Source organism: Sitophilus oryzae, unplaced genomic scaffold (assembly GCF_002938485.1).
Source record: "Sitophilus oryzae breed Bouriz unplaced genomic scaffold, Soryzae_2.0 scaffold_1977_pilon_pilon, whole genome shotgun sequence".
NCBI classification, from domain to species: Eukaryota; Metazoa; Arthropoda; class Insecta; order Coleoptera; family Curculionidae; genus Sitophilus; species Sitophilus oryzae.
In genome coordinates, this window is record NW_022146698.1 from 1,972,362 (window position 1) to 1,996,503 (window position 24,142).

The 24,142-nt window shown below is 32.1% G+C and overlaps 1 protein-coding gene across 1 annotated transcript; it reads right to left on the reverse strand.

Annotated features, from left to right (window-relative positions):
- Positions 1-16,101: 16,101 nt before the first annotated feature.
- Positions 16,102-16,665, reverse strand: LOC115883710. The gene has a single exon (XM_030902108.1). The coding sequence runs from the start codon at positions 16,663-16,665 to the stop codon at positions 16,102-16,104; it is 564 nt and encodes a 187-aa protein (XP_030757968.1).
- Positions 16,666-24,142: the final 7,477 nt, after the last annotated feature.

The following is a 24,142-nucleotide window of genomic DNA, read 5'->3' on the forward strand; positions in this document are numbered from 1 at the left end:
GGCACCTTCCTAACTTGTCCAGTAAATCGGTTATGTTTGGCAAAGGGTATTTGTCGTTGATGGTTTTTTCATTAAGCTTCCTATAGTCCACCACCACTCGCCATTTTTGCTTCCCAGAAGCATCAAGCTTTTTTGGGACTACCCAAATTGGTGAAGACCAGGGAGAATTGCTTGGTCTTATTATATTTTGTTCCAACATCTTCTTCATCTGTTCAGTTACCTCTTTTCGGTGTATAAAAGGATATCTGTACGATTTAGTGTAGACGGGAACTTCATCAGATGTTTTTATCCTATGTTTAATCTTACTTGTAAAGGTCAAAGGTTGGTGTTCATTATAGAAAATATCAGAAAATTCCTTACAAATTTTTAAAATACTATGCCTTTCTTCGCTGTTTAAATGGTTAACTCGTAATTTAGAAAGATCGAGATTTTGTTTTTCAGAATCATCAAAATTGTTTAAGATAATTTGTTGTATATCTTTATGATAAAATTTTTCTACGTTAATAGGTTTCGAAAAATCTAATGTTAATTTTTGTGTAGTATTATTTAAAATTGTCGTTATAGCTTCACCATTTTTTGCTACAGTTAGGCATTCTGGAATTTCACAGTTATGTATTTTCTGATGTGGGAGTATAATTTCTCCATTTCTAATCGAAGTTTTTACTTTTATAACCTGTTCAGAACGTGGGAAAATTGTTATTAAATTTAAATTATTATTTGTGTTATAATATTTTAATTTAATTTTGGTATAGGGTGTTATTAAAAATCCGTTTGAAAAATCTAATTGTGCTTGTAATAGTTTTAAGTTATCTAAACCTAAAAGTCCGTGAAATGTATTGTGAAATTTAAAAAGAAAGAATTTTAAAGGAATCTGGTTAGGCATATTAAAAATTTTAGAAGGCGGTATTGTCGCACTGTACTTGTGTGCCGATTTTTGGAAAACTGTAGAAACAATAAATGGATCGTTTTTAATTAAATTTGGAAAATACTTTTCTGCAATGTCAGGATCTATAAATGATTTTGTAGAGCCACTATCGATTAAAATTTTAATGTCAAATTCGGGAAAAATAATATAAGATAGTTCACTAGAACTAGATGCATTTAAAGAAATAATTTCTGGTTCTATTCTGGTTCTGTTGTAGGAGGAGCTTCCGTAAAATTTTCGTCATTCGATTCGGTAGTTTCTAAATGTCCCTCGTAATCATACTCTGGTTGATCGAAGTTTTGGTAATCATATTGATCAGAATATTCATAATTACTTTGATCAGTTAACTCACTCGAATTATTTACTGATGAACACTGTGTATTAAAAAGTTCTTCTGATATAAAATTACGCGGTCCTGATGGTTTAAAGAAATTAGATTTAGTTGGCCCAAAATTTGGTTTATACGTTTGACGAGTAGAGATACTCATCGGTGTCGGTTTTGGTAGAGGTTTCGATGGATCGGGTTTAAATACATTTCTATTTTGCTGGCCAAAAACTTCTGCGTTTGTGAACTGTCTAGGAGGTACATAATTAGGATTGGGTCTGATATTAATTGGCTGTGACGGGAATGGTTTAGGATTAAAATTATGTGGTTGTTGATTAAAATTATCAAAATTATGTCTAGGCTGAGTATTAAAATTAGGTCTAAAATTATTAAAATGTTGTTGTGGTTTAGAGTTTTGCTGATTTTGTTTAAAATTTTGAGGTTTATTTTGTGAGAAACTATTTCCCTGAAAATATTTAATATTATTTTCTTCAAGAACTAATTGAATTGCCTCAGTAAGATCTTTAGGTCGCATACAGCGTATTGTATTACCTAAGGGTTCCCTAAGTCCCGATAAGAAAGTCTTAAGAGCTAATTTTTTATATAAATCGCGCTTAGTAGAAGCGGCTAATGTAGTTTCGTGTGCGTCTACGTAACTACATAATAAATTTAATATTTCTAAACATCTATCATAGAAATCTTGAGCAGATTCGTTCGGATTCTGTCTCAACATTACTAAATCCCGATTTAAGCAAGCTTCGTCGCGTCTGTCGGCGAAGTTTCGATACAAAACATCTTTTAATTGATCCCAATTTGTGACATTTTGCACGTTAACAATCAATTTAGCATTACCACTAAGTTTACCTATCAAACTATTTAGCAAATAAATATTTTGAAAACATTGAGGATTAGCAATATCATAGAAAGTATCAATCAATGACTTGCATATAGCTAAAAACCTATTCAATTCACTTGGATTACCGTTGAAAACAGGTACACAATTAAGGTATTCTGGTTTGAATTGAGACATTCTTTTAATGTGATTGATTTTTTCTAAATTAATATTAGGTGTATTAGTTTGATTACTTATATTTAAATTTGAGTTAGAGTTTGCCGAAGGCGTTAAATTTAATCTTTCTAAAGAATTTAAAATATCTTCCACTGACATATATAGCTTAAGAATTGCACTACTTACATAAGAAATGCCAAGTTGTTCTTCATTCCGTCTATAGAGAACAATGGATGATCAGGCGATGTGGGTCCTTCTCAAAACCTATCGATCTCTGTGAAATAGGACAATTTTGGTTCCTATTCCCGTGATTGATCCCCTCACTGGTCTTGTACACTTCCTCGATGGATAGTAAAATGTCTGTACGCACAATAAAGTTATCGATCACTTGTTCGATTGCCGATTAATCAATTGAAATTGAACAACGATGCTCGATGCAAAACGTTTTCGACAATCCTACCGACTGCGCCACTTAACTTATTGGATTCAAACAACCCGTTTTTAAAAAAGATTTATTTATAAATTTAATTTAACAAGTGGAGAAATACGTGTTTACAGCTCGACAACAAAGCTCTAACTGAATACAAATACAATGAGAATTAACGAAGTTAACACACAGTTTTTGTCTCAGCGAAACAGAATTAAAGTCTTTTTCATATGATCTTCATGGTAAAGGGTTGTGTAACACAATGTCACTTACGTTGGTTTAACACTATACACCAACACTAACGCTAATTATGTTTTGGCAGCAAATTCCCCAACTTTTCCTCAGCCTGACACAGCGGCTTCGCCGGTGTTACCACAATTTTACCGAGTACATGTTTTTTTCGCGGGTACGATGTTATGAATCGGATCTCGATAGTTCACTATTCACTCAAAATTATTTAGTATAATTTTATTAGCATAGAAACGCGTAAAAAAGACAGATTTGTTGCGAAACTAATGAAAACAATTGGTTTGTTTACGACTACTAATTCTGGACCACTTCGGTGGAACTGTCAAAACAGTCAGGCCTTGAATATGGCGTTAGCCACGCTATATCCTATCTAAAACAAAAACCGTTGCACGTCAACAATGACACCATGCATCATCTTATGGGATTTACTGGTGGCTGTAGTATTACGTGCAACGCTTTTTGTTTTAGATAGACCGTATATCAATAATACAATAATAATTAAAATTAATCTGATAGGTATATACCGGGTGATGCATCGGCTTAGGACATATAGAAAATCCCATGTGCATTTTGAAAGTGTCGATTATTGGCTCCCCTAATTATTGTTTTACACAAAAATGTATTTAGGTTAATTGAAGAGCACTACAACTTGCATCCAAAAGGACAACTTTAGATATTTTTCATTAAACCGTTTCCGAGTTATTATCAATTTCTTCTTGAATATTTTTTTCTTTTTTATCACCCCGTACTCAGTACAGGCACCAGTCCACCACCCCCTCCACTTAAGGCCATTCAACCTTTTCCAATATGGCGGAGAAGTGCTTTATTTGGCGCGTATTTCAAACCCTGTTTTATTTCCAAATAGAAATTTTTTCACAAATATCGGGTTAGATTACGTAATATTTCATTAATTTTTTAATATACAGGGAGTCTAAAGTTCTCCACATAAGTATGGAATTTTTTGTATTATTACTTTTATGAAAACATCAGTTAGTTACTTTTTATAAAAAGGTCTGCTTTCTCAGAAAATAGGTAGTGTTAAAATATTCAAACTTGAGGTAGCATATATAGGGTGTTCAAAATCATCGGAAAAAGAAATAACCAGAAATATGTGACAGAAAATAGCAATATAAACTAAATATTCAATTGCAAACACTTACCTACCATAGTTTAGAATTTACTGAACGTTTGATAGATATATACTATTATGGACAGTATAGAAAGAATGCTCTTGGAATTATAAATACTATATTAATTATAAATTAGAACTACACTGGCTTGGATCAAAAAATATGGAATATTTTTTCTATGTTTTGCAGCATTACACAAATGGGAATAAATTTAAACTATAATAGGTGAGGATAACTAAAAAATATAATATGTGTTTCAAGATTTTATATAGAAAAAAAACTAAATATCTTTTTGGGGGTTCGTAAGTAAAACTAACGCTTAGTTTAGTTTTCTTTATTCTTTCTCTTTACATAGGGCATTGTCTTTGTGGTAAAGACGTCATTCCTTTTTTTTTGCATAGTTCTTCAATAAAATATTGGATATTCTGAACAAGATGGATTTAATAATAAACTCTGACGTGTGAGGGGCAACTGTGGCCTAAAAAAAAGACTTACATCCAGGCCAATTATATTTTCAAATGTCAATGTTGTCAATATTTTCTGTGATCTTGCTGATCACCTTGCTGCTGTAACAAAAACACCTTGCAGTAATCACATTTTAAATTTTTGATCAAAGCATATGATGAATATCCCCGTATATAGGCAAGGGCAGGTCAAATATTATCACCAATATCTTCAATTTCCCATTCCTCTATGCTAACAATATTTTGTAAATCAAGAGGAAATTGCACTTCACTAAAATTTTGGTCCTCGCAAATTAGGACAGACATGTCTTCTTTACTTATTTTTATATTACCATATTTTGAGGCATATTTAATGCACTTCTTACCCGAGAACTACTAGTAGCTCTCTAAATTATATCTTTTAATAGCTGTCAACCATTTTTTACGAAGCTCGTCATTTTTGGGGAATATAAAAGCAGAAACCTTGGGACCCCCTCTATAATTCCCGTGACAATTTGGAACAGAGCATGTAAAAGGCATGTTACAATAAAATGTTAACCCTTTAATACCAATCATTTGATTATTGTAAGTAACCATTATAAAGTACTATGCAGACTGGCGGTGAAGGCTTTTTACTCATTTAGGTGTAATATCTTGATAAATACTTCTAGTTCTTACCTTAAAATAATTAATAATACAGGAGTACGACAAGCACAAAAGTTTGAAGTTCCGTATGTCGAATGTCTGGTTTGGATTTTTATTACACTCTTATTTTATCACAATTTTCTGATCACACCATGCACTGAACACTAAGAAGTAAACAAACGTGTTGCAGAAGCAGAACAAACTAGAGATAATTAATTATTTCTGGTATGCAATCGGAACGAGAAACCACTACCGGCTTTTCAGGTTAAAGGTAAACAATTTAAAAATGCACTGCCTTCGCCGCCATATTTGCCTTGAGCATATCATGTTGATTGGCCTTGAGTGGAGGGGGTGGTAACCAGTGAAGGCAAAATTGAAGTCTGCCAAATCAGTTTTTGAATGAAAATATCATTTGGTAGACGTCAAGTTTTCTCCTGACTGGTGCCTGTACTGAATACGGGGTGATAAAAAAGAAAAAAATATTCAAAAAGACATTGATAATTTTTTTCCCTGTTGGGTCCGTCCGCTTGATTGCACCGAAAGCACTGCAGCCTATGAAGGCTTATTGTGCTTGCACCGGTAATTACTGCGAAACGATTTAAAGAAAAATATCTAAAGTTATCTTTTTGGATGTGAGTTGTAGTGCTCTTCAATTAACCTAAATACAATTTTTGTGAAAAACAATTAGGGGAGCCAATAATTGACCCTTTTAAAAATTACATGGGATTTCCTATACAGGGTGATGTCAGGTATACAGATATGTATGTAGAGTTGCATACCCTATCAGGCAGAGTTTCGTATAGGTTAGAACTTAAAATAGGAGTGATAAAACGTGTCCTTTGAATTAAGTAATAAAAAGATAGTTATAAACTTATTTGTGTTTCAACTAATGTGACAGGGCGCTGCGTGGCTAAAGTAAAAGTAAAAATAGAGAGAAATTAGTTAAATTTCATACAAATATCAGTATTTTTACAAAGTAGTAAAGATGGAAAACCTAAAACCGCCTAGAGAATTGTCATTGGAAGGTGATGTCGGTATAAATTTCAACAAATGGAAGCAACAGTTTGAAATATTTATGCAGGCTTCAGGAATTGGGGACAAACCAGAGGCTGAAATATCAGGAGAACGTAAAGTAGCTATACTGTGACACAGCATAGCACCAGATGTACTGGAAGTGTACGAAACTTTAGAAATTCCACCGGAAGAAAATAAAGATTGGAAACAAGTGATGAAACGATTCGAAAAAAAATTTGAAAGAATATTTTAAGTCAAAAGAAAACAAAACAATAAACAGACATTTATTCCGACGTATTTATAACAGACCTAAAAAAAGTTAGCAAAAAACTGCAAGTTTGATACACTTAGAGACAGTTTAATCAGAGACAGAATAGTCTGTGGAATAATAGACAATAAAGTAAGAGATTTTTTGCTACGAGATAGTAATTTCACATTTGGCATAAATTTTTGTAAAGCTGCTGAATTAGCTAGTATGCAGTCGAAGGAACTTGAAGAGTCGAGTACTACACAAGTGAATGTAGTCAAGAAAAATAAGCATTTTAGACAAAGAAAAGAGAAACAAGAGGAAAGTGAAGAAGGCAAAACAGATAAATGTCAGAAGAAGTTCAAGCAGTGCACATCATGTGGTTTAAAACATGGAAAGTATTGTCCGGCTTATAGAAAAATGTGGATGAAGTGCAAAAAATATAATCACCTTGCTAAGATGTGTAAAAGTGCAAAGAAAAAAGTCAGCACAATAACAGATGATAAAAATAATGTTTCTAGTGAAGAAGATCTTTTTTTAGGTACAATAAAGTGTACCACAGAAAGAAAACAACAACAAAATGTGTATGTATAGTAAGAGAATGGCATCGAAAAATACTCATAAATGGAAAGAATGTAGATTTCAAAGTGGACACAGGTGCTGAAGTGAATATATTAAACAGAAAGGTAGCAAAAGACCTGAGAGTAAAAATAAATCCATCGAAATTAAAATTAACAGGCTATAATGGGTCAAGAATTAATATAATAGGTGAAACTGAAGTAAAGTGTAAAATGAAGAATGTAGAAAAGTCTGTAAATTTCCAAATAGTTGACCTGGATGCTCCATGCATAGTAGGATTTCCTTTTATAGAAGATTTTAAAATATTAAAGCAAGTACGAACAAAATAAAATCACTTTTAGCACACATATCATACACTATTTTTTCTACAAACAAGTTTATGCTCGTATATATCAAGGTATTATTACTTTTTATGTTAATGAATAATTCTTAATATGTCATTCTGAAATCAAATTAATTATGAAGTTTATGGTTGCTAGGGTAATTGAAAGATTCCAAACATTCGATCATTTGTTGTCAACTAATGTCAAATTTGTGCCTCAACTATTGTAAAATGATGGAAAGTGATCAAGAAACTGAGTGTTTCCCACAGAAATTGAAGAAGCGGCTAATAGAACTACTTTTGATTTATTACCCAACAAGTCCAAGGATCAGTACGAGTTTTCATATAATCGATTTTAGAGATGGTGTGACCTAAAAACTGTTAGTGGCACTGGCAAGTTCAGTGAAAAAGTACTTTTGGCATACTTCGAAGAAAAGTCCAAAATATGGAAATCGTCAACGCTTTAGTCAAAATTATTCAGGACAATAACAAAATCAGGACATAAGCAAATATTACAGGCTTATTGCTTTTTTGAAGCGAAAAGGTGAGGGATATCGTCCAAAGAAGTCGAAAATATTGACCAGACAACAGATCGAAAAATTTCTTGCAGAGGCGTCGGATGAAATATACCTTATGAAAAAAGTTGCCGTAATTTTCGGCATATTTGGAGCGTGCTGTCGTGAAGAACTATGCAATTTGACATTAAATAATATCGAGGATATAGGAACTTCATTAATCGTGCATATTCCAGATACAAAATCTAATGTGGAACGAACATTTGTTATTACTAGTACATTATATTTGAATTATTACAAAAAGTACATAGCTCTCGGTCCAGCGACCATTAATCATTCAAGAATATTTATAAAATATATTAAGAATAAATGTGCCACGACTCCAGTTGGAATCAACACATTTGGTAAGATGCCTGCCAATATTGCTAAATTTCTAAATTTGCCCGATTCTCATCCTTATACTGGACATTGCCTCCGAAGATCCTCGGCTAGTTTGCTGGCAGATTCTGGGGCTAATCTTAATACAATTAAGCGACGCGGTGGATGGAAGTCCAGTACCATAGCGGAGGGTTATATAGAAGACTCTTTACAAAATAAAACGAGTATTGCAGGTCAAATTTTATCCAGAACCTTAACGGATACTACCATTGCTTCTAATCTTGGTACAAGATTCACGTCAGAGATAACTTGTACTACAGCTATAAATGAAATTTATAGGAAATATAGGATAGGAAATTTCAATTTCAAAGTCGAATCAAGCCTTGCTCAAGTCTGAAGTCACCACTGTAGGGGCATTAGTTCTTTTGCATGAAAAGTAGGTATACCTGATGATGCATTGGCGTAGGACATACAGGATGACAGTTTGAAAATTATCAATGGGCATAACTCACAAACGCTCAGAGATAAAAAAAATCGTTGAAACCGTTTTTTCAATATGTAGGGGGAACCAAACCAAACCAAACCAAACACAAAGTAATATGATTAGGTATTACCACAAACTAAATTAAACAGATACGACACCAAGCCGCGTACACACTTAGCGAATGCATACGTTCGACCAAATCCGCACACATGCGGTGATTTTGTTTGAAGTACTTTTTCGCTGTTCGCTGTTACGTACACACTTAGTGAACGCATGCATGCGGAATCGTTCGCCCCTAGCCGCTTCTAGTTGCTAATCTGAACAACTTGTATTTAGTTTAGATTCATCATGTCATCAGATGAAGATTTAATTGCAATTGCGGGTGCAGCTTACGTTATAATACATGAAGAAAGTATCAAGAAAAAGACCAGAAGCCGTCGTCGTCGTTGGTTTGGTTTGGTTGTGAGAGAATTATATTATTTTGAGAAAAATTATATTATTCTAAGAGAATGCGTTTTTGATGAAGCATTGGCTCAATTTCGAAATGATTTTGCCCAAAGATTACTTTTTTAAAGAAAATTATCCTACTGTTTTTTCAACAGATAATGATTTAAAAGAAAGAAAATCTCTTTAAAAATCTTTCGTGTTGTTATTATGCCAATTTCACTTTCTAAAGGCATGTTGGACGTGGATATGTAACTGTAAACATAACATATTAAAAACACATCGACAGGAATTGTATTTCTTAATCAAAAATATTGTTTATGCAGTAACTGAAGATGAGGCATTAAGACATCATGATATTCGCCTGTCTTATCAAATATATAAGATATACCCATCATTTCAGAAGTACTATTTGAAATTATTTAAAAAAACAAAGAAGATTGGGCTACATGCCATAGACAAAAATTTCTGCTTAGGTGTAGCAATACTACAAATTATAATGAAGTATTCAGAATACTGAAAGACTGTATTTTAAACAGAGTCATGGCTTTTAACCTGGTATAGCTAGTAGATTAAATCACAACACGTTATGAAATGTATATGGAGAAACGTCTGATTGATTTTATTAATGGCCGATACCCCACTTCCATGTTAATTAGAATGCTACCAAAGATAACCGATGGAGTTCTACATGAAATTGAAAAAAACAACAGACAATTTCAAGAATTTAATTACTAGAATTAATGATGGGGTTGAAAAAGAACCAAATATTTACGTTCCAGCAGTAAAAAAATTGTTGGAAAATGCTAATAAATTTGCGTCAACAGAAACTGGATTAATACTACACACTTTTGGAACATACAGAGGCTTACTTCCTACTGGAACAAATCAAAAACAATCAAGAAGGAAACATTCTTCATTGATTGGTGTCCAACCAACTGCAATTGGCAGAAGAAAACATTGCATCACCGGGAAAAGAAGATTATCAGCGGGTAGCCTAAGACAAGAAGTAAAGATCTGTGCTAGTTTAAAAGATCATCAGTACACACATTTTAATTAATTACCGCTAAAAAAGAGAACACCGCATAGTTTGCAGACAGCAGTATATTTAAATAAAAGTGTTGGATCAACTAAAAGTAGAAAAACGTAGACTTAATAGGAGTTGTAAATTTTTTGATATTGTTTTTAATAATAAATAGGAGTATATTATCATAATACTGTTGTTTTATTGTCAATATACCTAAAGAATAAAAAATGAAAGATTACCCCTGCGTTACCCAAAGCAATAACCATCAGCAAATACCATGAGATGACGACGCACATGTAATCTCTCAAAATTTTAAATTTATTTATCATAATGCAATTGTGTGATAGAATGTCATTTTGCTAGTTCAGGACCTAAAATGCGATAAAAAAATTATGAATCATGTAGGGACTTTCATTGAATACTGTTTATTTAGTAGGCATATGTAAAATAAATAATATAAAAGTCAGATATAATCAGAACCCAGATATTACAACATAAAATTAACTATTTAGATGTGTCGAATAGAACTTCGTATTATTCGTCTGTCATAAATTAATACATACAGCGCCTTGCCTAAGAAAATAATAGCTATTCGTGCCATTATTTTGCTTATGTGCTTATATTTTAAACAATGGCGCGAAATAGGCATCCAATTAGAACACAGAAAAAGATCTCCATATACCGATCCCATTAGGGTTGGCATAAATGCCACCGGGCAGCGAGATTTTTAAACCTACTAGACTTGTGTAATGGCTGTTACGTGATTGGTTCTAAATGAAAAATGTTGACAAGTGACAGGCAAACCGTCAAACAGCCGATTTCCGATATTCCGATGATGGTTTTGTGTATGGAGTCTAGAGGTAAGGAGAAAAAACTCCCTGTATTAATTGTCAAAAAAGTGAAGAATTAGGATGGCGCACTGTGGTCAATTTTTAAAAATTAACAGGAAATTATTGAAAAATCTGATGAGGCTAACCGGCGTCAAAAAGTCCATAAGTAGGCTTTGAAACAGTTGCTAAGAACATTTCATTATCAAATATGTCAAACGTCGTTGCGAATTTACTGCTATTTTGATTGAAAATGTAGTATAGTTGACAAATTAAACTAAATAATCTTGTTATTTGCACATGAGTAAAGTTTTTAATTTGCGTATTCCGTGCAAAAAGTTATATGTCATTAATACTATATAAAATGGAAAGAACAATAATTGTTGGTAAGTTTTTTGACATTAATGTTCTTCTGTTGAGTATTAAATATGAGTAAATAATTTTGATATGGTTAGATTTTTTTTTAATTATTAGAATATACATTTTTTAATGAACTAGCAGAAAAAAGTCTTATGAGGTTTCAGTTTTAAATAAAGTTAAGTTGATAGTTAAACTATTAGACAACTTTACCAAACCTACAAATTTACCGTCCTAGTCCGTCTATTAAGTCCAGGCCATTTTTTAAGACGTATTGCCTATATTAAACGCTTGGAGGTAGTTAACTTTTTAAAAGCAAACAAGCTTATTTCAAAATCTACTAGTCCGCCAGTATTACAAAAAATATTCCAATATATTAAAGAAATAGTCGGAGACGATAGCTTAATGGAAGGAACGGAAACAGAAATACTGAGCCATATAAAGCAGTTTTGCAGCAATTTATTGTCAAGATATAATGCGTGCTATCAAAATTATAAAAAATTTACAAAAAGTACTCTTGTTGGTTACAAACAAACCTCTTTACTCATGTAAGCGATTATCAGAACAAAAATGTTGGTCGTCCAATAAAATCTTTTTCTGAATGTAGTTTTAAGAGTCAAAAAAATAAGGTTTCACATTTGGTTGAATCGAAAACTGCTGAAGAACTTGCTTTGGCTGCAGAAATTAGTTTTAGATCAGCCGGAAAAAGAAGTGTTGCTAACCTTACAAATAAGGTAGTGACCGCTAATAGCTCAGATATATTGAAAAAAGCCAAAACTTTTTTTGATCAATCAATGGATAACGAAACAATTCCTAAAGCCTATTCGCCGGATGAAGCATTAGCATTAATCGTGGATACAAAGATGACGATGCACCAATACGTTTTATTGCAAACAGGCGCACAAGAACGAAATGCAAATCTTTATCCGCCATATTATTTAGTATTAAAATCTAAATCTCAATGTTATCCATTAAATACCAGAATTTCGGAAGATAGTGCTGTAGTAAAATTACAAGATTTGTTAGATCATACTAGTCAGCGTTTACTTACAGTTCAAGATGAAGTATTAGTACAGATACTAAACCAAATACCTGTAAACGATACGAACTTTAGTCAGCTTGACTGTAAATAGGGCTTAGATGGGAGCGGTGGTCACTCATTATACCAACAAAAATTTACCCAAAACATCGATATTAACGATTCTAATATCTTGTTAACGTCATTAGTGCCTCTACGACTTCATTTTCGTAATAATTCTAATTCATTTAAAAGAATTATTTGGCAAAATCCAAGAAATTCATCGACCAGATTTTGCAGACCCCTTCGTTTTGCATTTACAAAAGAAACAACCGAAATGGTGCAATTAGAAGTAACTAGAGTAGAAAGTGAAATAGCAGCATTAACCCCAACAAAGGTGCTGTTATCTTCAGGCCAAGAAATTTTTGTTAAATATCTTCTATTCAAAACTATGGTCGATGGAAAAATTTGCAACAATTTAATGAAAAATTCGTCTTCTCAAAATTGTTATGTTTGTGGTGCACGTCCAAAAGACATGAATAATATTGATGAAATTCTAAAACGTCCAATAAACAATAACGCATATGAATTGGGACTTTCAACGTTACACGCTCACATACGGTTTTTTGAATGTATTCTTCATTTATCATATAGATTGGACATTAAGAAATGGCAGGTGCGGGGTTCTCAAAATGAAAAATCTGCTTTTGAATTAAGAAAAAAATGTATAATTAGTAAGTTTAAATCTGAATTGGGTCTTCTGGTTGATGTTGTGAAACAAGGTTATGGAAGCACTAATGACGGTAACACGGCCCGTAGATTTTTTGAAAATTACAAAAAATCTAGCGAAATTACAGATATTGACGAAGAACTAATTTATAAATTTTCAATTTTACTTCAGGCATTATCCTCTGGTTTTGATATAGATGTGGATTCGTTTAGAACATATGCGCTAGAAACAGCTAGGCATTTTGTCAAACTTTATCCTTGGTTTTGTATGCCAGCTTCCGTGTATAAAATTTTAATCCACGGTGCTGATATCATAAACTCTTTGTCTTTGCCAATTGGACAACTATCTGAAGATGTCCAAGAGGCAAGGCACAAAGAATATAGACATTATCGTGAACACAATACTCGAAAAACATCTAGAGTAAAGACAAATGAAGACCTGTTTCACATGTTCTTGATATCTTCGGATTCTCTAATATCAAGTATTCGAAAGCTTCCATCTAAAAATGCTAGTGTGTTTTCCCGCGAATTGCTTAGTCTGCTAAAAGAATCGAATGTACAAGAGACATTTTAAACTTATTAAGCCTTATTTTTTAAAATTAGTATTTTCTTTTTTTTATTTTATTTGGCGACCACTTCTAGTATATAAGATCAGCTTTTTGTTCATAATTTAAGTAGCTATTAGGTAATCACGCATCAATGATATTTAATGTTTTTTTTCCCTTTATTAATATTTAAGTAACACTATTTCCCTAAAATAACATATTTCTATAATTTTTCTTAACATGCCACTTACTACTGTTAGCAAAATCTGTAAGATCCCATAGTATTATTCTTATAATATGATAATTTTTAAATATGTAACATATTATGCAAATGATCGTGACCAAAATCTATTTAAAATAAAAAAAATACCGAAACATTTCTAAGTTTTTAATTATTATACACCCTGTATACGACCTGTTCTTATTAATTATATTATTAATGTAATTTTATGATACCTAACATATAAAATCGTATATAGTTATCAATCAAAGTTAAGTAATTTTCACTAATATTTTTTTCCGGCTAATTTGACAAAATTGACCACAGTGTGGCGCTGCTGTAGCAAAAACCTAAAATTTAAGACATGCGCCGAACATTTTTAGAACAGATGATTCAAAACACATAAATATTTGACGTGAATCATATACGTGAAGCCGCGGGTTTCAAAAAAATACAAATTTATTTTCATGTCACATGAAATAAATTACAGATTTTTATTCAGCAGCAATACTAGGCCCTTTTTTATTGTTTCTCATAAGTTATTTCGCAAATATAATTCAAGACGACGAAAAAATATTGTGATCGTTTTAGCTTAAAATTAATGTTAATTATAATTAAGAAAATTTTATTTAAAGTAATAATTGGTGATGGGTTTTAAATAAATAATGCAGCTTTAAAATAACTTCATACATTTATTTAGTATAAAAATTAATTTAATATGTTGTTTTATTATCGATTATTCAGAAGCAATAGACCGTGCCTCTTTTTTCTCAATAAGTTATTTCGTAAATCTTATTCAAGATGAAAAAGCTTTAGTTTAAAATTAAAGTTAATTATAATTTTGAGAACTATTTTTCTATGCAACGTTTTCTTTATTTGACGTAAAATAAACAAATATTTCAAAAGCCGGAGCGCAATGGAATTTCGAATGTAAACAAAAACAAGCCCAAAATTCATGGTACCTGCACTTTTTAAAAAGGTTTCAAATAACACGCAATACAGTATCACCGTCTAAAACAGTATTAGACAGCGTCAGAGAAAGAAGTGGTACGTGCTTATTAAATTAAAATTATTAAAGTTTCTCAGGTTTAGTTAAAGTTTTGTGGTGGTTCTGAGTTCCATTGCTGTGCCGAATAAGAAGTTTAATTAAGGTGAGTTTATTTTATCTTACTGAGCAACTAGTTTGTTACTGTTTATTATTTTTATTGTGATATATTATATTTCTGAATCTCAGATAAATTTTAAGATATTTGATTGAATATGAAGGGTACAGGCTAAATAGGCGGAATGTCAATTTTTGCTCATTTTGATCTGTTCAGTCCATTCAACTTTAAATATGCAGAACTATCACTTAGGAACATTACACAGGCGAAAAAAGGGAGGAGTCGCCAAATATCATAAATTTAAGTTAAGCTGTACTGGCTAAAAAGGAGGAGAGTCCGCGCGCCACATGCTAAGAAGGGGGAACGTCACAAAAAGTCGTTATTCTAATTTGACGCTCTTGTTGCTTTAGTTGCTTTTTTCTGATTCTGTTAACCGGTTCTCGTGTTTATTTATCTATCAAATTTGTTAGATCGCAACCACAAGTCGTATTTGAATATTGTAGAGCTAATAAACATTAAAATGGACCCAATAAGTAGTGTTAATGACAGTGAAGACTTTGTTGTTACGCAAGTTCAGGGAAAAAAGAGAAAACGTTACAGGAAACTCACCGATGTTTCTAAAAAACAACCTACAAAACTACGTGATAGGAAGCGATTGTCGCTGTAAACGGCTCAAGTGTTTTGATAATGTTCCGGCTGACGCAAGACAAAATATAATATATATATATATATATATATATATATATATATATATATATATATATATATATATATATATATATATATATATATATATATATATATATATATAATCGAAGGCCTTCTACCCGAAGGTGTAGGCTTCTAGTAGCTACTTTCCATAAATAAAATTTTGCCACTTCTTGTCCAGGGCATGCTTGCTGCTTCGGCGCAGCCGATCCCTCTAGTTTTAAGTAATTTTGCAACATTTTGATCCCAAGTAGTTGTAGGTCTACCCTTTTTCCTTTTTTCTTGCCTTTTTGCCTCCCATACTCTTCTTACTTGTCTCTCTTTGTTGAGTCTTTTCAAATGTCCGTACCACCTCAACTGGCAGTTTTCGATAGTTGTTAGTACTGGCTGGACTTTCAGCTACTCTCTAATATGGGAATTGCGTAGTTTATTCATCCTCGTAACCCTAGCACTTTTCGTAGGTATTTCATTTCTACTGCTTGTATTAAGCTTTCTTGTCTCTTGGTGAGAACCCAACTCTCACTACCGAATGTTAATATTGGTACGAATACTGAATTAAACACGCTGATTTTGGTCTTCAATGATACCTCTTTTTTACCTAGAAATGTGTTCTTTATGCTATGGTATAGATTTGCAGCGCTTTGGACTCTTGCAGTTATCTCTTGGTTTTGATGTCCCTGGCTTTCTATTTGGACTCCCAGATATTTGAAAGAATTTACCTGCTCTATTATTTGATCATTTATTTCTATGTTAACCATTTCTTCACTCTTTCCGCTAATCATTATTTTTGTTTTGTTCTCATTTATTTTAAGGTTTTTGGAAGATAATTTGTTGTTCCATGTATTGAGATTTCTTTTAAGTTCTGTTTCGTTCCTAGCAAATATAACGATGTCGTCAGCGAAAGCGCATTCATTGATCCACACAGGCTGCATATTTTGGTACCCTACAAGAAGTTTAGATGTCTCTCGTCTGGTTTCTTTCATTACATCATCCATAACTAAATTGAATAAAATTGGGCTTAGGACACTCCCTGTGTCGAACACCTTCACGAATTGAAAACTCTTCTGAATGCATATTATCGGTCCTTACATAGCTTCTAGTGTCGGAATAAAAACTCATTATTGCTCTTCTTAAGTTTTGGTCAATGTTTTTATTTATTAGGGTTTTCTGAACTTCAGATCTTGGAAGTCTGTCAAAGGCTTTTTCAAGATCAAGAAAGGCTTGGTAAACTTGGACATTTGTATTTCTAATTTTTTCCGTTATTTGTTTAATTGTAAATATAGGATCGTGTATACTACGGCCCTTCCTAAATCCACTCTGCGATTCCTCAAGTTGGTTGTCAATTTGATTTACGAGTTTTGCTTCCAGTATTCGCTCATAAACTTTAGAGGCAATGCTAAGAAGTGTGTACACAAAATATAATACGTGAGTTTAATTTATTAAAATCCGTGGACGAGCAGAACATCTATTTGTGTGGACTTATTAGTTTGTGTCATATACAAAAGCGACGCCCACGTAAGACAGAAGAAGTCGCAATATTACATGACAGTTCATATGCTTATCATGTCAGAATTTCTGTAGAAGGCCAGATAAAAGAAGTGCCTGTTTGTTTTAAGGCTTTTCTTTCTTTGCATGGTATAACCAAGAAAAACCTTGAAATTCTTCAAAAATCTCTAAAAATGACTGGCTACGCTCCAACTGATAAACGAGGAAGACTCTCAAACAGACCTTATAAGTTCAAACAGGAAATTAAAGATCTAGTAGTCAATCATATTAGCTCTTTTAAAGGACGTCAAAGTCACTACAGCCTAAAGGATTCGTCAAAAACCTACCTACCTGAGGATTTGAATGTCAAAAAAATGTACGATATGTACAAAAACACCATCGAGGATCAGAAATATTGTGTGTCTTATGAAACTTATAGATCCATCTTCTCACAAGACTTCAACATATCATTTGGATATCCAAGGTCAGATACGTGTAGTATCTGTGATGAATACTTGGCATTTGCCAAATATAGTATTTACTAGGTCCCTAGAAGCCAAAATTAAGAACGTCTCAGGAAATGACATAGAGAAAAAACAACTAAATGACAAAATCAATACCCTCCGACAGGAAAATATGCTGCACAAGCATAAAGCTGAACAGTTTTATTCAAGAAAAAAGGCTGCAAAACTATCTAGTCGATCAAATGAGAACAAAGAAGCAATATGCATGGACTTTGCTAAAAATCTGTCAGTGCCCAACATCAGCACAAACGATGTTTATTATAAGAGACATTTGTCTATATTCTCTTTTAATATTCATATTTTATCGACTAGCCGAAGTATTCTTTATACTTATCCTGAAACAAACGGACGAAAAGGCTCTGACGAGGTTTGCTCGATGTTGCATCATTTCGTCTACAACTTTCTACCCAGCAGTGTTAGAGTCCTTGATATATTTTGCGACTCATGTGGGGGTCAAAATAAGAACTATACGGTTAACCGTTACCTTCATCACTTAGTGCATGTGCAGTAAAGATTTGATGACATCAAAATCAGCTTTCCTATCAGAGGACATTCGTTTATGGAATGCGACAAGGATTTTGGACTTGTACAGCAAAAGTCGCGTGTGGAACTTCCAAATGAATGGGCTGAAGTTTTTAAAGCTGCAAGAGTTAAACCAAATCCTTTTGATGTTATTGAGATCACCTTTGATTTTTTAAATGCTGGACTACGCATTTTTCTACACTTTACAAAAATCTGTGTCCAAGGAAGGTCTGGCCCATACGTGAACTGAAAGTCATCAAAGACTTGTCTACCATCGCTCAACTTTGAATGGCATGTGGGAATCCACTGTTTTAATTGAGCCGAAGAAAAAACGTATCAATAATTTGCCATACTTTTACAAAGGTAACTATGCGCGTAATATTATTTTTTTCTACAGCCGTACGGAAAAATCAATTTTCCGCTCTTGTTAGGTAATTAGCGATTCCATGTTAAGAATGGTTTATCTATTTGCAGAACAGCTGCCTATAACGCTGGCCAAATTCACTGAGTATATTCTCTATCTTCTTTTATTAAGTCTAAGTCTAATTTCATAACCTGTTTTGCTTTTGAAATAATCATTTGTGTATAGAATAAAAAAAGTACTACAAAACCTCATTGTTTATTTTTTGCTTAGAATGAGTCATAATCAGTTCTGTTAATGTAGTGGCTGTATACACATTGTGTAGAGCCATCCAAACCAAAAAAAACTGAGAACAGTCTTTGTGACTAGCTTGTGTGGCATATTCTCTATGTGAGGACAGTCTTTGTGACTACCCCCTGTAGCGTAGTTAGTCCCTTAGCGTAGTTTGGCCTATTAACTTGTGCATTATATTTTCTATGCGAGAACAGTCTTTGTGACTAGCCTGTGTGGCGTATTCTCTGTGTGAGAAGTTTGTGTGACTACACGCCTTTGTGGCATATTATTATTGTTTTTAAACATATATCTTTTATGTTGGAATATTAAGACACTATTGAAGTACCTGTTTAATTTTGAATTCACCTCAACATAATTTTATACTGTACAAGTATTTATTTACGTTTTCCCATCGTAGTTGCCATTCATTCAGAATAGTGGATTTTAAATGTTCGATAGTCGGATGGCTTAATTACCTTAACATCAACTACTTTTAGACAAGAATCGTGTGCAGTATTATCTTCTTTTTCACTCCCAGCTATTCCAACATGGCTTAGGACAGGGAATAATATAATTTTATAGCCCTTCCACATCCTCATGTCTTCCTTGTAGTTCACCCAATAGAATCGTTCTTCAGCTTCCTCTCAAGTTGATAGTTGCTATTCATTCAGAATAGTGGATTTTAAATATGTTTGGTAGTCGGATGGTTTAAGTATCGTAACATTAACTACTTTTAATAATTCTTTTTCTCAATTCTTTGCAGTATAATTTGCATCCCACGTATTGTATTTTTTTCCTTTGAATTTCGTTTCCCATTGTCCCATGGTTTGGGACGTAATTTTATAGCCCTTCCAGATCCTCATGTTTTCCTTGTAGTCCACCCAATAGAACCTTTCTCTTAGCTTCCTCTCAAGTTGGTAGTTGCCATTCATTAAGAATAGTCGATTTTAAACATGTTTTGTTACTAGGATGGTTTAACTACTGTAACATCATAAATAAATTGTATACCAACACATAATGGCCAAACTTCAACAGACTTTTATATTCATAAACCTCATCAGAAGAAAATATTTTTTGATCCAAGTTTTTTTTCGTTATTAGAATAAATAACCTGCAATTTGTTAATTCATTGAATAAAAGATGCAAGATGCAAGTGTTTATATAGTTTATACATACCTACTATAATAAATATACATACTATAATAAATAAATCTTCATTTAAAATTATGTGATTTAAGATCTGCTTGCTTGTAGGATCTACTTATAAACTCAATTTCTTTAGGTTTATTGATATAACCAATAAAGTGGTAATGCTGAAATTTTGTTTTTGATTTGAGCAATAGGGTCCATTATTTCCATTATTCGATGCTGTTATTGCTATACAAAATGTTGATCTTTATCAAGGGATCTTTATGTGTGTAATATTACTCTTTACATATGTGTATAATAATACCGTATGATCGAAGAAAAAACGGCGTCCAGTTGGCTCGGAAATGAACACCGATGACATTCTCCATATCATTTTACATAAATATAAAATGACAGCGATCTTCATTTCATAGGCATCGCTGACGCCGTTTTTTTTGCCGCCGCTGTTTCAGTAGCTGGTGTTCATATTTTGGTATTTTATTCTGTTATTGCTCTACAAAATGTTGATATTTATGTGTATAATATTACTTTTTCTGTGTATAATAATACTTATGTGTATAATATTCATTTAATGGTTCCCTTCTTGCTTGTTGCTGTTGTTGCAACTCCTCAGGTAGTAGATAGAGCTTCATCTTCCAATATTTTCCTATGTAAATACTGTAAGTGGACAGTATTTCTGATGATAATTTTATCATAAACTTTAACATCTCGTTCTTTAAAATGAAACCGCCATACTTTATCTGTAGATTTCAAAGCAATATCTAATGCTTTTGACCATCGCTGTAATCTAATTCTTTTCTGAAAATCAATACCTAATATTATCCCGATGATTTTGATTAAAATGATAGATTATTAAAATACAGCACTTAGTTAAATATATTTCTTGAAAGTACAATTTTTAATGTATTTCCTACTTTTACTTGTTTAAAAAATGCCAACAATTTGTGCATGTCTGTCAAACTTTAAAATCATTAAAAATAAATTTTATTCAGGTTACATTTCAGGTTGTAAAAATATACTTTGTAACATGTAATAATCTTACGAAATAATCTTACGACAAATCTTTACTACACTTTTGATAGACTCTAATTTTTACATATAATACAAATATTATAATACTGAATTTGAATTATATGTACTTTACATACCGTAGGTCGAAAAAAAGCAAAGGAAAAAATAAACCCTTCACCTTGCTATTTATTTTTCCATCAGCTATTCAATCAACTTCGCACCACACACACTTTAACCATTCTTAAATAATAAATAAAGCACAAAATATGGATAAAAAATAATTATTTTATATTCTAAAAAATAAAAACAAAGTTTTTTTCTTGGGTAATGTTTGGTTATGTTATTTATTTATTTTTATTCTCTTTTCTCTTATCTATGGTTACTTTTCACTTTTTAGACTTATGCGTTTTTAGGGCCATTGTGGTTATTTGGTGAAACCTTATTCTTCCCATTTTGTGACCACTTTTTCAATAAAAGTCCCATAACAGTTGTTTCTCCTTACCTCTACACTCCATAGTTTTGTGTAAGAATAATAAATGTGTGTAAACAACATAATTACACTTTCAAACAAACAAAGAAAATATCAAAAGAGCAGAAGTTAGGTGAATTGGGAAAGAAAATAAGAGAAAAATTTGCTGTGGAACATAATAACGATTTAAATGAGGAGGTGGCTGAAGCTTCACATTTTCTTAGAAGCATATGTGTTTTTAATAATGATTATGGTAGATAGTGATATGTATTTTTATATTATTATTTATATTATATATCTTAACACACATAATGCTTTCTAATAGCATTTTCATCAACTATGAATTTAATAAATTGTGGTTAATTCCATACTTAAGTGACAATTATAGTTTAAATACTTTAACAGCAATAATTTATACTTTTTAGTAATGGAAGATTCAATACCAACTGATGGCACTGAAAAAATTATCATTGAAAATCAGGATGCAGTTAATGAAAAAGAAGAGAGCAATGTAGTAGATCAGCCTCAAATATCACCTGCTATACATAAAGCGATTTCTGAAACTTCAATACCAAATAAACCAATTGTTAGTAACAATAAAGTATTAGGTAAGTCTTGTACTATACCTGTAACTACAAATGTAAGTTACCTACATTCTAAACAAAACTGAGAATAGCCTATATTAAAATATTTAAAGAAGGCATCCATTTTTCTCAAAGAGACCTGGTTCAAATTAAAAAACTAGAAAAAAGACTCAAAGTCTCGGTCTCAACGTTTATACAATGTTAAACTGTTACAATTAAAACAACACAGTGTTGTTTTAATTGTAAAATGTGAACGTGTATTTGGATTAATTTTAATTGTATTTGTCTGATGATGCTCGTATATGAGCGAAACACGTGTAACAGTTTAACATTGTATAAACGTTGAGACCGAGACTTTGAGTCTTTTTTCTACTTTTTTATATTAAATATATTATATGATTTATTTAATTTTGAGGTCCCATTCGGAAAAGACTTACCAAAAGAGAACCTATAAGGAAAAAAAATGTTAATCTTACTTAAAAGAAAAAAATGAAAGAGATAACAGTATTAAAATAAAAGAATTACAGTTGGATGAAAGGCGAATTCCTTTGGAAGAATGGAAAATCGCACTGGAAGAGAGGAAAACTGAATTAGAAGAAAGAAAAATTGAAATGGATTTTAAAGAGAGAATTGAAAGAATTGAATTAGAAAAGGGGGTAGAAAATTAATTTGGAGAAAAAGAAATTTGAAAATGAAAAAGGAGAAAATTGAATTAGAAAAAACTACCAGTCAATTATTAAAATCGCAACAATTGCTAATTGACAATCTTTTAAATAATTTCTCTCTTCTTTAAATAAAATTATATTTACTTTTATTAGTTTATAAGTTTGTTCCCAGTTTCGTTAATTAACAATGTTATTCAAATAAATAAAAGCAAAGTAAAGAAAACTATTTCTTATAATTATATCAAGTATACTAGTATTTATAAATTCTTGTTTTAGCAAACCAAATAATAAGTTCCTTATATGTAAAAGTACAAATTAATGTAATCGATACAACTGTCATAATAAAGAATATGATAAATAATACAAATAACATTAAAAAAACTAAATGAAATTTTATAGCGTTTTTTATAAAACATTACCACTGCGAACGGTAGATTTTCGTTGGTAGAGCAGTCGTGGATAAGGTATTTCACTGGACCAGAAACTAACTAACCATAATAAATCAAAAATACAAATATTAGGCGCCAGGCATGAACAGAGAAAGAAAACACAGTTGTTTATTACTTAAAACTAGTGACTATGACATATTCATGATGTATTCTGATGGTAAATAGCATTGTACAATTTTAATAATAATTATAGTGGTTATATGTCGAGTAAAGCTATGTATGTAAATAATATTAAATATGTTCTATGAAAAGACTATGGAAAAATACAATGCGTGTAAAGTTATAGAAAATATATGAAAGGTAGCATTACTTTATTTAATTTGTTAAATTTTATGCGATGTTAAATCTGAGATGTTGCAACCCGTAGATTCTAGAATCTATATTTGGTTATTCATCTGTTAAAATAGTGCAATAGTAATATCTATAGAAAGTAGTACTATTACAAGACGTAATGTAATGAAACCTAAGATCTAAATCATATTGTAACTACTAAATCGACATGAATGTTCTTAACGATCTAACCACTAAACATAGTCTGTACGATATTATTTAAAATGTACGTTATTATGTTAAGAGTGGAAATCGACTGAAAACTAGAACTTAAATCTACACTTAGCTGTTCTTTATGCAATCATGCTTTAAACAGTAAAAGCGTGAGGTGGGCTCGCATCTCTGTACTGTCTCTTGGCTATCCTATTGGCCAATACACCAAAAGGGTCCAGAATGAGGACACCATGAATCAATATAGCCGTAACTATTGACTAGGCTTAGAAATGGAAAAGAAGCAGCATGGGGCTCAAGCTACATCCACGCTGGGGCACTCTATATATAAGATAAACCATCCCTACATGGGACACTCGTCCACAGTACATCCGTACATAGGGCATCCAACCATAGGACCCCAAAAATTCCAAACTCGTGTTTAAAACCTACCAAGGTGTAATAAACACAATAAACCTACCTCGAATTACTTCCGAGGG

Bases quoted from the DNA above. Each gene is read 5' to 3' on its own strand.
- LOC115883710 (XM_030902108.1), bottom strand. From the start codon at position 16,665: ATGGATGATGTAATGAAAGAAACCAGACGAGAGACATCTAAACTTCTT.